This window comes from Contarinia nasturtii, unplaced genomic scaffold (assembly GCF_009176525.2).
Source record: "Contarinia nasturtii isolate CC-2019 unplaced genomic scaffold, AAFC_CNas_1.1 Cnas_scaffold_630, whole genome shotgun sequence".
Lineage (NCBI taxonomy): Eukaryota > Metazoa > Arthropoda > Insecta > Diptera > Cecidomyiidae > Contarinia > Contarinia nasturtii.
Window position 1 is genome coordinate 3,117,080 of NW_022197981.1, and position 16,050 is coordinate 3,133,129.

At 33.2% G+C, this 16,050-nt stretch overlaps 5 protein-coding genes across 10 annotated transcripts; 3 read left to right on the forward strand and 2 right to left on the reverse strand.

Moving 5' to 3' along the window:
* Positions 1-194: 194 nt before the first annotated feature.
* On the forward strand, positions 195-1,874 carry LOC116340190. The gene is made up of 4 exons (XM_031766507.1): positions 195-736; positions 802-1,393; positions 1,516-1,588; positions 1,662-1,874. Exons 1-4 carry the CDS (start codon positions 241-243, stop codon positions 1,779-1,781), a joined length of 1,281 nt encoding a protein of 426 aa, XP_031622367.1. The 5' UTR covers positions 195-240; the 3' UTR covers positions 1,782-1,874.
* An 839-nt stretch (positions 1,875-2,713) lies between these two features.
* On the forward strand, positions 2,714-3,735 carry LOC116340182. 6 transcript variants are annotated; one of them, XM_031766491.1, is made up of 4 exons: positions 2,714-2,915; positions 2,990-3,082; positions 3,145-3,281; positions 3,347-3,735. In XM_031766491.1, the coding sequence occupies exons 1-4, from the start codon at positions 2,817-2,819 to the stop codon at positions 3,591-3,593; spliced, it is 576 nt and encodes a 191-aa protein (XP_031622351.1). In that variant the 5' UTR covers positions 2,714-2,816; the 3' UTR covers positions 3,594-3,735. The 6 variants fall into 6 exon arrangements, with proteins under 6 accessions (XP_031622351.1, XP_031622352.1, XP_031622353.1 ...); XM_031766492.1 differs by having other exon boundaries at positions 3,154-3,281; XM_031766493.1 differs by having other exon boundaries at positions 3,163-3,281.
* Position 3,736: 1 nt separating this feature from the next.
* Positions 3,737-5,714, reverse strand: LOC116340183. Its single transcript, XM_031766497.1, has 4 exons — positions 4,919-5,714; positions 4,764-4,825; positions 4,570-4,705; positions 3,737-4,202 (listed from the first exon to the last, which is right to left on the reverse strand). Exons 1-4 carry the CDS (start codon positions 5,069-5,071, stop codon positions 4,110-4,112), a joined length of 444 nt encoding a protein of 147 aa, XP_031622357.1. The 5' UTR covers positions 5,072-5,714; the 3' UTR covers positions 3,737-4,109.
* A 266-nt stretch (positions 5,715-5,980) lies between these two features.
* On the forward strand, positions 5,981-7,071 carry LOC116340231 (protein jim lovell-like). Its single transcript, XM_031766599.1, has 4 exons — positions 5,981-6,495; positions 6,565-6,596; positions 6,664-6,726; positions 6,796-7,071. Exons 1-4 carry the CDS (start codon positions 6,075-6,077, stop codon positions 6,973-6,975), a joined length of 696 nt encoding a protein of 231 aa, XP_031622459.1. The 5' UTR covers positions 5,981-6,074; the 3' UTR covers positions 6,976-7,071.
* Positions 7,072-7,990: 919 nt separating this feature from the next.
* Positions 7,991-14,532, reverse strand: LOC116340078 (contactin). Its single transcript, XM_031766276.1, has 7 exons — positions 14,382-14,532; positions 12,388-13,893; positions 11,244-12,299; positions 10,992-11,146; positions 9,847-10,906; positions 9,384-9,701; positions 7,991-9,193 (listed from the first exon to the last, which is right to left on the reverse strand). The coding sequence occupies exons 2-7, from the start codon at positions 13,805-13,807 to the stop codon at positions 9,090-9,092; spliced, it is 4,113 nt and encodes a 1,370-aa protein (XP_031622136.1). The 5' UTR covers positions 13,808-13,893; positions 14,382-14,532; the 3' UTR covers positions 7,991-9,089.
* Positions 14,533-16,050: the final 1,518 nt, after the last annotated feature.

Consider the following 16,050-nt stretch of genomic DNA (forward strand, 5'->3'; position numbering starts at 1 on the left):
TTGTTCTAAAAAGTTTATATAAAATAAAATCAAATTAGCTGGAAAACGAAAAAAAAAAACATTTTCATAAATCGAATCATACGCTCAGTGATCAAAGAAAAATTCAAATATTTGAATTATGTCTCTTTCTCTCTCTCTCTTTCTTTCCAAATTTCATTATGGCCAACCAACTTCACTCCAGTTCAGTGTGCAGCTGTCACATGTTGACATAGCAAAATTGAATTTCAGCTGTTGACTGTGATGAAAATAAACCGCACCACAATAAATCATTTTTGGCTTTGTTGTAAAGTGAGATATAGTGGATGCGGTAGCAGGATGGACTCAACGAAAAGAGATGATTTCATCTGTGTGACAAATAGAACACAATTAAACTTCAATCATATGAGAAATCGTGAAGATTTATCCGACATTAATTTACGTTGTGATCGGAGAGAGTTTCGTGTGCATCGTTTCTTATTGGCTGCGTGTAGTCCATATTTTAAGTCTTTGTTCGAAAGACGTGCCAATACCAAATTAAATATTGTACTTAGTAATGTTAATGGTTATGATATGGACCATGTACTGACTTACATGTACGCTGGTCGTGTTAATATAAAAGACGCTGATATTCAGGGATTTTGTGAGCTACTAGAACTGTTTTTGATGCCATTGCCCGATGGTATTGACGTCGTTGATGAAATAGACCCCAAAAAAGAGAAAGCTGACCGTAAAAGACGTGCTCAACCTGAATCTAATGGTAATGATAAAACGAACAAATCATTGAATATCTAAATAAAATTTTATGCTTATCCTTCCATACAGATGACGAATACTATGAATTCGTAAAATGTATGCGTAATCGCTTAGAATCTTTGAACAAAGATAATCTGGAAACCCAAGCGTCCGAGCTATTAGATATGATTGAATTAATTGAAGAAATGGATATACTATTGGATTTGATATTGCGATCGGTCATACAGCCAAAATTCAATCCAGTCAACCACTTGATTGTTCCACTGGTGAAATATATTTGTGATCAGGATCCGAATGAATGTGACGATACGCTTTACTTTCGTGAAACTCTACGTGTGAAATCATTGAAACTATTCTTAAGGGTCAACAAAAGTCTTGTACAACATCAAGTAGTTGTGTTACCAAATGTTACAAATTCCCTAGATTTACAAGTCAATCTTATGGAATCAGTTGATATGTATTGTGCACCGTTGCGACTTCAACGTCTTGCCCATTTTATCGGCCATTTAGTACAAATGGATATAGTAAGCCGGGAAGAACTGAAGGATTTTATCGATCAGAATACGTTTTTGGAAGAAATCCTTGGCGAAAAACATGAAGACGAAAACTGTTGCGATTTTGAATTGAATCCACTCGCTCGAAAAATTCTTGACGATAAATGGTATGCCAGTGGGGGCACTTAAAAATTACTTATTAATTATTATTGATTGTTTTACGATTATTTTCCGATTACTTATCGATTATTTTGAATTTTATTCTTTTCTTTTGTGATTGTCCCCTTAGGTATGCCAGTGAGCATATCACATATGACAGTATTAAATCAACGGAAAATCACATCTTCTGGTGCCGAAACGAGGTAAAACATTTGCATGAGCTTTGCCATTTTCAAGATAATTTAATTTAAATTATTGAACATTTTTTCTGTGTAGCTTGTTCTCGGATCGAATTCAAGTGGAATTAGTTACATAAAAAAGCCAAATAAACCACGAAAACGAAATAAAGACAAAAAGAAGAAGAAAAAGCATAAAAGCATCAAAGCAAAGAAGTAACAAGACGAGTATAGCCGATTTTTTTTGTACAAACATTGTTATTTAATATTTCAAGAGAACTTCCTTCAATTATATTTTTCACTTCAATATACAAAGCAAATATAACATGAAGTATTTTTTTACACAAAAAATATTTTTTTTTTTTTTGCCATTTAATATGGTATAAACGAGTAGTTCATATAGAGAAGTAAAACATTTGGAAGGAAATGCTTACAATTAACAATGACATTATTGTGTTCTTGCAGTACAATTTTGTCAGATGTGAACTGAAATTGACAAAATTTCGTCAGTGGCTTTTACAACTTTATATTGAAGTTGGGTTTTGTTTGTTGTTGTTTTTTTCTACAGGTAAGTTGTGGTCCAGATGGGGAAGTAAATGAAAGAAATTTTTTTTTAATCAAAAGAAAAATTCAGAAAACGAACCAGAATTCGAATGCCCCGAAATGGAATTCAATTTTGAAGAGCTAAAAGAATGACATTGCAAAGACTTCAAAAAGAATATGAATCCAGTCTCGATAAATTTCATGTCTCCATGAATATGCATAATTTCACATTTCGTCATCCACCAAATGCGTATGATGAAATCAATGAGAAGAATAAATTGATGGAAATGGAGCAGAAAGTGGGCTGCTTTTCGAATGTTAAAACGACCAAAGGCAGTTTAATTGAAATTAGTCAAGATTATTTTTTTTAACGTAAGTCAAATATATATTTGACGAAATTTACTTCTAAAAAATGATTAGAAATATTCTTCTTTATATAAATTGCCATGGAAAAACTGTGTAAATATGAATTTGATGTTTGACATATTCGTTAGATATTTGAAAAACGCCCCTTTTTTTCGAACTACATATATGTGAAAGGTGAGTTAACTTCACGCAAAACAAAGGTTAATTATATGTAAACAACAAAATGACAGTTGGTAATGTATGTATGTTTTGATTTGTGTTCACATAATCAGTTGTTCATTCGTTTTAGTTTAGTTCAATATCAGCACGAGAGTATCACATTAATATTTTCGTTTTCAATGCGAAAATGGATAATTCAAAATTAGATGAATCGTTAAGTGATATGGAATGTGGTAGAGAAACAAGCAATTACTTTTTAGTACGTCAAAACTTCGAAATTATTACTGTAAAATATTCAATTGAATTCTATCATTTCATAATATGTGGCGAAAGTTAATAAAACTTTACATTTTTTTCTAGGATAACCAATCACAAATTAATAATGCATGCGATAAGGCACAGAATGACCAATATCCTCAGATGAACTTTCAGGTTGAAAACGAGTTTCGCAAGGTTAGTTGAAATTTAGCCACTTTTTTATATCTTAACATAAATAGTAACTGTTTTTTTAATAGAATATCAAGCTCTTACAGAACCTTTCCACATCAAAAGGAATACACAGAAAACCCGCGCTTACCTCGTTGAGTGCAAAACCTCATATAATTGATGCCGACACCGTTCAAATTGTCAATGTGATTCCAACAATAAAAAGGTTAGCAAAAAATATTTGAATTGAAATTCTTTTTATCAATACTTACTTATTTCTTGTGTAAAAAGTTCGAATGAAACCAGTCTGACTGGTTGCAAGACACCAAATGAATCAAAGAAGAGCGAATCAATTCGAAAGCAAACCACTGAAGTTAATTACGGACTTCCTAAATTTACTCGGGTCAAAACACTGCAGCAAAAAATCAGGGCTCGAGAAAAAAAACGAAGATACAATGAGAGGAAGAAACTGCGAAAATGTATTGAAAACTTGGAAATTACATTTGGCGAAATTGAATTAAAAGGATCAAAACGTTAATTCAATTTATTTTATATATCAAATAGATAGCTTATACGAATACTATTTTTAGCTCAATATGCTAGTTAAATCATTTTTAAATACTGTAGTATTGTATTTATTTTTTTTACACGATTTTATTTAATAAACAAACATTTGTTTACATTGTGTTCTTTTGATTTATGATCGAATTAGCTTACGGAACTTTGATTTATGTGAATAATTTGCAAAATGCAAATCAAATGAAATCATTGTAGTAGTGAATTTTTGATCAAGCATTTTGGCAAATAAGATAAGGACTTATTATACGAAAAGTAAACTTTTTGTTGTTTCCAATGATTATAATAATCTAATTGTGATGAAAAAAATACGAATTTATCATTTTTCGTTTGTTTGGAAAATAACAATGACGCACGAAAAATGACTGTATTCGAAGTCGGCGTTCAAACAAAACTAAAAAATGCGAGATTGTCTTTTTTGCGAGGTTAATTGATAATTTGATTGTTGATAATATCAAAAATGGTTCATGAGTTCAGCCTACTCTTTCGGTTGCAGTTCAGCCAGTTCGGATTCCAATTGAGCCAACACCTTTTCCAAACGTTCGATGGTGTTGTTTGATCCTCGTGCGTGCTTGGATTGAAACGATTGTTAACGCAAATACATCCAATACCAGGCCACAATGTTTACGGTCGAAATTGACGCCAAATATGTGTTTCAGTCATTTTCAACGTCACCAATGGAACAAAAAAAAGAAGAAGAAAAAAAGAGTTAGTTATTAAGTCAAAATGAATTGAGGCCAGAAAAAATTGTTAATGTCTAAACTAGAGGTGCATATCCCTTATTAACAAAAAGTATTCCTTTTAACGCTGACTAAAAATCGACACCTTAATGTTTTCTTTTAGATTTAAATTGCGATTTAAAAATATTGTAATTATCGACAATATCTTTACTATCTTAAAACTAGATTCATTTTTTTTTGTAAAAATACTGTACTCACAATTACCATGTCGAACTCATTTACAGTAAATTGTTTGGCCAATTCGAAGACTTTTGTGTCGACTTCCTCAAACTTTTCCCAAACTTTTGTAACAACCGTTTCCAGCTTCTCCAAAGACGGGCGTATTTTTTCCAGTCTGTTGAAAAGTATACATATTTATTTCATTGATGAACCAGATATTTTAAACGACTTACTCTGATGTCAATTGAGCGATTTTTTCTGTATACCATTTTTTGGATTTATCGATCGAAACAACCTAAGATGAGTCGGAAAAGAAAAATAGAAATTAATAAACATGTAATGGAACGTAATTGAAATAATGGCAAAATAATCGAAAGAGTGAACCAACCCCTGCTTCTAATTCACAGTTTATTTCTTCGGCTTTTTGAATAGCTGATTTCATGCTTGTGGCATCGCTATTGCAGTGAAACGCCTCGTCAGCCTTATCTTCCATCCACAACATTAACTCCAATTGACGGGCTCCGTAGCTTGACATTGACATTGTTGAGCAACGAATGAATTTCGATCAAATTTCCAATCAATAGAAATATTCAATTGACACTTCCTTCAATTTCTTTGTTTAAATCACTAGAAAAATTGACGGCTAGAAACCAAATCAAATGCTTGCTACTATCGTACAGTGATCCTTTCGAGCTACGCCGAATTTTTTATGTCAAAATCACATTCTCTCCATACAATCTCAGCGGTGATCAGAATGATTTGAGTGTTGTAGTGGATGCTGTTGGTTTCAATTTCACGATGATAATTTGTATCTCCTTCGAATCAGCGAACATTGAATGTTTTTTCTCTGTCTAATTGTGTTTGTTATGTGTTTGCTTGGTTCCACACAATCATAAATGAAACAGCGTTTTCACACACATAAATACACACTATGTTGTAGTCAGACCTTTTTCAAAATTTCGTTTTTACTTCAGACTCAGTCAGCCGAATCAAATTGCAATGCACGCAAAAAATCGGCTGGAGAATTTTTGTTCCGAGAAAAAACAACATCATAAACAACAACATGAAATAAGAATGCTGCCATGTTTCTTGGTGATGAAAATCATTCAAGAACATTCGACACAATACAGTGACGATGAACTTCGCTTTCACTTCTATCATGAATTGTTTTTATTGAAAATCGCTGCACGCATGCAAAATAAAGAATAAATTAGTTTTGGATTATACAATGTTTACATTGTTTCAATGACTCAAGATCTTCTCCGTTCTTGTTCTGTTTAACAATTCAATTCGAAGAAAATATGAGATAATGAGTTTTTATTACAGGGAATTTATTCATTGAAAATGATCAACAGCAATATAAATTTACCGATTGTGAATTTTTAAATTTTCTTTCTTCTGTGATGTTCATGCACAAACGCTAACTTCATGTCATTTGTTAAATGTCAATGCATGTTGTCCAATTTGTGTTTTGTGTTTATTTGTTTTGCAACCATAAGTTTTCGAAATCGTTTTAAAAAAAAAACTGCGAAAATAATGTAAAAATGGCAATGTCATTGACATCAAACGATGGAAGTCCAATTTTGTTCAGAAACTGTGAGTCAATATTGCGTCAAAATTTCTGTGGAATGTTTTATAAAGCAGAATTAACCGATGCAACATTGCTATGTGAAAATAAACCGATTCGCGTACATAAATTCATGTTGTCTGCGTGCAGTTTGTTTTTTAAACGAATTTTTATGGTGTGCCAAGGGGATGGTTGTCTAGTCATACAAAATATCAAATATGTTGATTTGGAGAACATCCTGCATTATATATATTATGGTCAAATCGCCGTGCATCGCAATAATCTAAATGGATTTCTCGACGCTGCCCAAAAACTATTAGTTCCGATCAATAATGCGACTTCGCCGTATGGATCGTCAATCGAAGAAAGACAGTCGAGCCCATATGGTATGGATACAGGTAAAAGAAAATAGTTATTTATGATAGTCATTATCTAATTCAAATTGGTTTAATTACAATCAACTGTAGATCGTGATATTGCTGGATCCACATTTGAAAGTGTGAGTGTTTTTTAACTTAACAATCAACACATTCGTATAATATTAATAATCAATGGTCTTTATTCAGAACTGCCAAGACAAAAATGAAACGGATGGAATCGTCGTGATCAGCCAGGAGGAATTCTTCGAAGTATTTTGTTTTCAAATGTACAGTTACCGATGAAAATATTAATCGGAATCTGTTTCTTTTCCCTTACAGAGAATGTTTGAAGCTCGAAATCTGCCATGGCCTTTTGATTGCAGTGCAAACAATCGAACAGAAGCATTGCAAACAATCGAACAAGAATTCGAATCAAAATTCAATGCCCAAAACTTAATCGAAACTATAAGTTACCAACCGAAGGATGATTATGCGGCCCTGTTTGAAATCTCTTTTTAAAAAACCATAAGAATATAACATTACCAAAAATTGAAGTAGATGTGAAAGATGTAAAACAACTGATAAAAAAAACTTGTGCATTATTTAGTTAAAACTCCGTGGTTAATTAATGAAAATTTCTATTTTTAGTTTTTTTAAGCAAATAAAGTAATTATATATTTAAAAAAATAACATAGTAATCATATATATTGTTTCCTTTTCAATAAAAATGGCAAACACAGTTTTCAATATAAATTTAACGCATATATTTGTGTGAGATCTGAATTTCAAAATTTTGTTCATTTTTTCATATTCGATCAGATGGCAACTTCATGCCAATGTAAATGTCAATGTATGTTTGCAATTTGTTTTGTAAACATAATCGACTGATTAACGATGGAAACGTGTTGTGGTTTTTATGACTTCATAAAACTGAAGATACATTAACAAATGCATCCTTGATATGTGCTAATTAAAAACCTATAGAAATTCCTACAATTAGCATCCAACTCTTTTTTGTCAGTATGAAGTTAAAATAACTGTTTGCTTGTCATTAAGCATGATATTTCTAAACTATATATGAAGTACATCCAAGTAATTTATTTGTTGGAAGTAGCAATTACTTCAAATGTAAAACAATAATGGCGGGGAATGGATGTTTTCAGCCGACTTCCGAATAGAGACAAAAAAGGAAAGCATAAAAAGCATAGCCTTGTACACATACTTCTTAACTGGAGTCTTTAATTGGCAGCTTTTGTATAGGAACGTTGATAAACTTATGATTGACAGCGACAACCAAATAGCCATTACAATAAGATATATCCTTTGTGAATTGATTGACGGCATCTGATGAGTTACAAGAGTAACAGAACAAAAATCCTTTAACACCATTTATAAGACGTGATATTTTCATCAAACATAAATGCATCTTCAATTTAGACTAGAAAGCTATCAGTAATAAACATTTTTTTTTTCAACGACGGTTTTTAACCGGTCTGAAAAGTGTAAAGAAATTTTCTAACTAAAAATCCAGGAGTTATTACGAAGAAATTGTCTGGTGTTTTCTTTATTATTCGTACAATTCATACAATTGGACTTCTCTGATGTCTACATCAAGGCCATATAAACTCTAAACTTACAAACTATGGACGGATTGGAATCTAAAGTCTTTGTCATCGTATCATTTTACGAAAAGCCAAATAAATTGTCAAAAGAATTTTTTTTTTTTAAATATTCATATATATAAATTTGTGCTAAATTAAAATAAATTTGTTTTCAAAAATATATGTGCTCGCAAAGTAGAAATAAAAATTCATTAAAAAATGCGCATGGACGGTTGAAAATTAATATGTCTAAATAAAATTGGCTACAATAAAATCGAGACAAGAATCTAAGAAAGAGAATGATACAAATTTAAAAAAAATTAATCATGGCTCGTAGTTCATTTGGTACACATAGAAATATAAAAGATGTTTTCTTAAAATAGTGAACAATATTGACATTTCTATTTGATTTTAATAAAGCTCAAATGCATAGCATAACAATTCCATGTACTGGTACTTTCTTTGCATACAAAACGTTTATCAATGGCATATTTCTCTTTTGTCGTGTTCATTAATCTAGCTATGATATGTTATATAGCCATTCGAACATAATACGATCGCCACTGTGCGATAACCCGTTTTTTTAGTTACATTCAGATTTGTAGAATTTAATTTAAACAAACAAAATACGATATATGGAAAATATACCCTTTTTAACCAGATATTGATTTAACCTAATTTTCTCGACTTAATTTTTTTTTTTAATTCAATGTTTAATTATTTTGTTAATTCTTTTTCGTTTTGAAAAAACGTTGTTCTTCATGTTACATTCGAGTAAAATTGTACAAACGAATTAGCAGATTATATTCACTATCATTAATGAGAATACATTCCACGAGATTCAATATAAGCATTTGGAATCGAAACATTTTGAAGTGTGGACACAAATACGCTTCCATATTTGGTAGGTACTTACTGCCTTGCCTAGATTATCTTAATTAAACGGTTCGATTTTGAGCTTCTTTTTGGGTCTAATGGCGCACATACCAAAAAAAATTGTACGTTAGTTTATGCGATATGTGATTTTTTTTCTTAGTACTGAATCTGTCTAACTAAATAGAATAGCGTGAGAATTCCAAAAATGATGGTACTATTTAAATGGAGATTCGTTGCCATGTTTCGTGAATTTGTATTGCCTTGATCATTCCGAAGAAAGAAAAAAAAAATGAAAAAGGAAATTGAAAAATTAGTTGCATGCTTCATTGAAATTTGTTTTTGATTTAATCGCATTAAGGATAATGCACAGCTTTAGATTGAAGAGTCATTCCTAAATGTGCAATTGATAATGATTTGTGATGATTTATGAATGAGAAATTTTATTCTTACCCATTTGGAATTGAAGTGTTGGACTTGACATACGGCCATCACCACCGTTGCTGAACGCAAGAACTCTCATTTTGTATGCTTTTCCTGGTGTTAATGTGTCAACAAATGCTTCCAAATCATTTCCAATCCAAACAATAGTGTCGTTTGCGGTTGACATATCTTGATCGGATTCCCAAACACGAACTTTGTAACCCACAATTGGTTCTTCTTCTAGAGTAACACCAACGTAACGCCATACAACACGTACCGTCGATGGATTGACACCATACACCTGCACTGACGATGGCGGTTTTTGTGGTGCTTTTCGATATGTTCGCTCTGAAATGAATTTAAGAAAAATTGAATCCATTAATTTGAAAATGTTTGCCACAAAGATTAACTTTTGAAAACCTCCTTTCTCCTGCATTGTTCTTTTATGTTCTTCAAAATATTGTAAAAAAATGTTTGAAAAAAAAATCGTTACCCAAATAACGTTCACTCTCAGGTCCTTCACCGGCTGCATTGTAAGCCATCACTTTGACAAAGTAATGTGTGTCTGGTTCCAAACCAACAATCAATGCCCATGGTCGTTTCGAACGTGATAAATAATAAACGGCATCCTCCTCTTTGTGGCCTTGTTTCCAATACTTTAGACGATGTCCAATCAAATTGCCACGAATTGCTTCGCGGGTTTGATTGATTGGGTTCCATGTAACATTGAAACATGTTGAATTATATCCGACGGCAACTGGTTGTTGTGGTGCAACTTGTGGCATATCTTCTGCCGAATAGATTGTAACAAATGGACTTTCCGGTCCATATCCAATGTCATTTATGGCTTGTACTTTAACATCATATTTTGTGTAATACATCTTTGATGGAATTGGAACAATGGCACGATCGATATTACCGCGATCTTTAAGAACTTCGGTCGCCCATTCATTTTCGGTTCGATCGTTTATTGTGTCATGCAAACGCCAAAAGATTTTATAATGAATTCCTGGCGCATTTTGTTGTTGTGGTAAAAGTGGTTTCCATGTTATTGTCAAATCACCGATTTTTCCGCCACCGCCGCCAACTTTTTCCGGATGTATATATGGTTTGTCACTGTGTGTATTATATAATGGCGATGGAGCGCTTGGCTCCCCAATGCCCAATTCATTAACTGCACACACACTGAATTCGTAGCCCGACCAAGGTGTTAAATTCATTATTTCCGCTTGTTTTCGTCCATTGTAACGATCAATTTGAATGGCCGGCACCTCTTGTGACACATTAACCCATGTTTTATTCCAGTTTGTACGACCCAAGATATTATAATAGAGAATTGGTCGGCCATTATCAGTGCCATCAAGCCATTCCAAAAATGCTTTCGTTTTATGAATATCAATCACTTTCACACCACCTGGTGATCCGGGCGGTCCAAGCACAACTACATTTGATTTCGAAGAGATTTCATTGACTGATGATTTTGCGACACATTCATATTCACCACCGTCCAACAATGATAAATTAAAGATTTGTAATGTATTTTGTTCGATGATCTGGTAACAATGAAAATGATGAAAAGAAAGCAAAAAATGAAATGAAAATGTGATCAAAAGAATGTAATGAAAAGGCAATATTTACAATTTGCTCTGTTTCCACAACCAATTGACCATTGTGTTTCCATAAGAATGCAACATCCAAAACAGAATCATAGCTCACATCGCAATGGAAGTATAAATAGTCATGTACTTGTGCAACGACTTGTGGCTGAAGCAATTGCGTGAAACGAAGTTCCTCTGAAATGCAAATGAATATTTTATTTTTATTCGAATTATCAATACACAACACACATTTGTTCCAAATGGAATTGGTTCGATAAAAATAAGTACGTACCCAAAACAATTAGTCTTGCCCTTGATTCGTCAGTTCCGTATTCATTTGATGCGACACAACTGTACATACCCTCATCATCTCTAGATGTCGGCGATATAATCAATGTGCCTGTTGGTAATATTCGCCTATGGCCTCCGGTTCCTATAATGCTGCCGTCTTTTTTCCATTGAAATTTCGGCCTGGGCGCCGCTTCAGGATCACAAACAATTGTCGTGTTCCCATTGTAAATAGCATATATCTCTGATTCAAGCGGTCGCTTATGGAACGATGGTTTCATCGATAAGACCCTCAGTTGTGCGGACGAATAAACCGTTTTCAGTTGATTTTTGGCCGCACATTGATACATTCCATCATCTTTTTCCGGATCCAAGAACTTTATCGTCAGAACATTGTCTTGTATTGTGTACTTATCACGGTCCAATTTATCGCGTTCCATGAGCTCGGCATTTTTATACCATGTATAATTAACATCTGGTATGGCATTTGCTTCACAAATAAAACTAACTTCACTCTTAAAATCTTTGATTTTGTCGCGCAATGGAATGGTAAAGTTTGGCTGCATTTGAATATTAAGTACGATGGATTTTTGTATTGCTTTGCGATCGTTGAATGTCGAACAAACGTATTCGCCATTATCGTTGAGCGTTGCGTTCGGTATGATTAATACACGATTGTAATTGATTTGGTAGGCACGTCTTGGTAAGCCGCCATCTTTTCGAGTCCAATTATATTTTGGCACTGGATAACCGAATGCCATACATTCCAATCGAATCTCTTGGCCGGCTGTTGGTGAGGCGGGAAATACTTTCGGAAATGAATTGGCAAAAATTAAATCTTGATAATTTGGATGTGGATTCACACGAAGTGGAAAATATGGTCCATTACGTCCGGTTGAACTGACCAAACTTTGAACTGTACACGAATAATTAGCACGATCAATGACTTCCAAAGCGGAAAAATACAAGGCACCATCATGACTGACAAACACACGTTGATCTTCTTGCACGAAATTCGGGAAGAAATCACGAGACCAATAATACTGAACACCGGGGTAATCTGTGGTGTTAAAGGAAATAGGTGATGTTTTTTTTTTAAATTGAAAAAGAAAAAGTGTTTATATAAAGAAAAAAGTTGAATAACTTACGTTGTGGTGGATCACAAAACAGTGCATGTCCCCAATTAGATTTGCCCGCTTGGCCCGAACGTTTCAAATTGAATTCCATAATGTATCCAAAATTGAGTGAAACACTTTCAGAACGAATGCGACCAAATTTATTTTCGGCTATACAATGGTATACGCCTTGATCGTGTGTTTGATCTGGATCGTAGATAATTAAATTGCCACCGCTAATCGTGAACCGGCTGTCTGACAATGGATCGATTTTATAAAATGTTAGATTATCGTTGACATATTCTTCTTTGTACCAACTGTACGTCGGTGTCGGATAGCCCGCCGCCAAGCAGCTCAACGTTACATCATTGCGAATTTTTCGCTTGCCCGTGTCAAATGTTGTGTCATTCGGTTGATTCACAAAATATGGACCACGCGGAATTTTTGCGAATTCAGTTGTAATTTCAATACCATAATCAAAACCACGATGATCATCTTGTTTAATATTTATATTATTTGGATTGTACAATTGATGTGATTCACAAATGAATAAATGCTGTTCGAATTCAAAGACCGGAATGAATAGCCAACGATCTTTGGCACGTGAATATCCATAAACCAATCGATTCTTTTCCATGCTGTACAATGAATTTTGATCTTTTCGAATGATTTGATCGAAGCGATTATAATATCGATTGGTGTCTTGTAAATTCTCTTGCAGTGTATCAATGTCAAAATCGGTCTCTTCGTAGGCAAAACCATCGTCAACAATAACCAGCGATGAACCGTCATCGTTTGACCAACTATTTGGTGCTACTTGTTTTGCCGATAAATAATATCGACTTTGTTTTTGATCTTGTACAATTAAATGCTTCAAAATAAATGAATGTTTTTCTACACTCTCCACATTCACCAAATCACCGCGATACGCTTGACAAATTTTCTTTGCATCATACCAATTACGTTTTGGTGATTTTATAAATCGCAAACATGAACTTCGATATGCAATCCAAAATTCCGGACAAAAACTATTTTCGTCAATACCATCGACGCCAGCATTTAATCCACCATAACCACCAACACCGTAAGTTCCACCCAAGCCATTGTATGTATTCGAACCACCAACATTGCTGCCAAACGAATTGAAATTGGAATCGTATGTACCGCGACCGGGGGAATTACTCAATGGATTCGTTGGATCATAAAATGGATTCGTATTGATTCCGGTTATTTCATTCGATGCACCATAACCGAATGGTGAACGTGTTGGATCATGATTGGGATCATTGTATCCATTGCCATAATTTCCATAGTTACCATTGCTATATTGTGCCAATGGCTTACCGAGAGCCTCTAATTTTGTATCATTTGAATCGATCGAGAATTGTGCTGTTGTACAATGTGATGCTAATAGCAGTAGACAAATTCTTGTCAATAACATCGTATTAGTCATCGTCGTTTTGTTTGAATTTCATTACCTCATTCGTATTTTTTTTTTCGGAAAATTTCGTTTTCGTTAATTTATCGCACGTTTATTATCTACAAATACACAATACAAAATTAACAATTTTTTTTTATTTTTAGTAAAAAAAATTCTGATGCATTTTTATAGATAAATAACAACAATCGATGTACGCATATGCGACTCAAGCGCATTTTAACCAAAACAATGAATAAATACAATTCGGTTGTTTTGTTGTGTCAACTGTATATAGAGACTGGAGTGGCAATTGCGTGCCGAATGTCAATAAATCTTTGGGCATTAAACAAACACACAAACGCTCAGAAATCGAAATGGATTTTTATCAATTTTTTTTTTTTCAGAAATCCAATCATTTCAACTATTGATTCATTCATTTTTTTACATATTACTCAGTTTGAAATTAAATTATTGTACATTTACTTTATAACCACGCCCAACCACATACTTTACACATTTGTTTAAACTAAATTTCATTCAACAATCAAATGATTCACACTTTAATTTACTTTTAGTTTATCTTATCATAAATTAATTCAACGCTTACCATTGAATGCTTTAGATAACAATTGTAACTGAAAAAAACGAACAGAATGCAATCGCCTCAGTGCGATTAAAACAATAAAAAAAATACACAACTTAAAAAATGAATGAAAAATATAATGCAGCGAAGTTAATGGAGAATTGAGTTCGCATACACAATCAACACACTACTATTATACATTTGCTGTCATTAGTCTGAATGAGAATAGGTGTAATAGTGACTTTTTTATACACATGAGTCACCCGTAGATAGCGCTGTAATCGTTCCGTAATACACAGCAATGGAACGCCATCGCAACCATTATATACAAAAGATTCAATATTTTCTATCAGCATTGACATATTCTGATTTGAATTATTTTATGTGAAAGGAATGTAACCAAATTCAGTCAAAAGGAAAAAAACAGAACGAAAACAAAAGAAAGCAAAATATGAAGAAATGGAAATTATATATTTATAAATATTTTTACTTTTCATTAAAAGAATCTCTTTAAAGTCGTTATTATCAATTCAATCGCTTTTCTTTTTTTGTGTGAAACTTAATCTCTCTCCATGGTCAAGAGTTTCGATCAATTTGACTTTTTCATCAACGATTTTATGTGACGCCAAAAAGTCGGAAATTTACATCAAAGTCACATTACCGTTGCTATGGCTACTTGTTTACAATTTGAATGTAAGCTAAATGTGTTCAACTTTTAAGATTTCAATGGTGAAATTAATGCAATTGGTTTCTGTTGATCATAAAATAATTACCCAATTGAATTGAAATTAAAATCGATTAAAAAAACAACAATATATGACGTTGTTATTTTATTGCCTTTATTTACATTGAAGTGTATGGTAAACCGCCCATTCTTACAGTTTTTCCATGCTGTAACACATGCAAAGGGGACATTGGTGCTTGTGCACACATTTATATTCCCAATTGACATTGTCCAAGGCGTTAACGTTTTCTCGACGTGATGACTCATTGAGCGTGGCCACCGGCATATGAGTCATTCAATGTAAAATATAAACACACACATTCTACTCACAATGCTTCTCCGGAACACCTATAAAATACAATCATTTGACCGGCCGTTTCGACTCTTTCAACTTGTTATTGTGTTGGCAACGAAGTTGCTTGCTTGGCAATTTAATTCCTACAAATACCAAAGATTTCTATTTTAAATCCCAAATGAAATTCAATTTCGTGGCATTTATATGACCTCGAAAAATTGTCGTTTGGGAAATGGCCATATATTTTATCATGTAAAGTTGTTGCAATTGCCGATTCAGAATGTTTTATTGGACAGGCGAATCGTTCAATTTACGGATCATACGAGTGACCAAATTCTGCATTCGAAAATATTGATTTTGACATCCGTTCTGCTTTTTTTTTTTTCATTTTTAGACATATTTGGTGGTTCAATAAGTCTTTGGCCTGACAACCAGATGGCGTCATAAATAAAAAATCTCTTTATTTTTAACAAGTACCACCTGTCTTTACAATACTGTCAAATTTTAAGCCCAATCCGTGCATTTGTTCACAAGTTACAGGCATAAGTATCAAGCAACTTTTGAGATTTTTCAAATAATGGAAAAAAGTGAATTTCGAGTCTTGATTAAGCACTGCTTTTTAATGGGAATGAATACCGTCGAAGCAAAGGAATGGCTAGATAAGTGCTACGGCA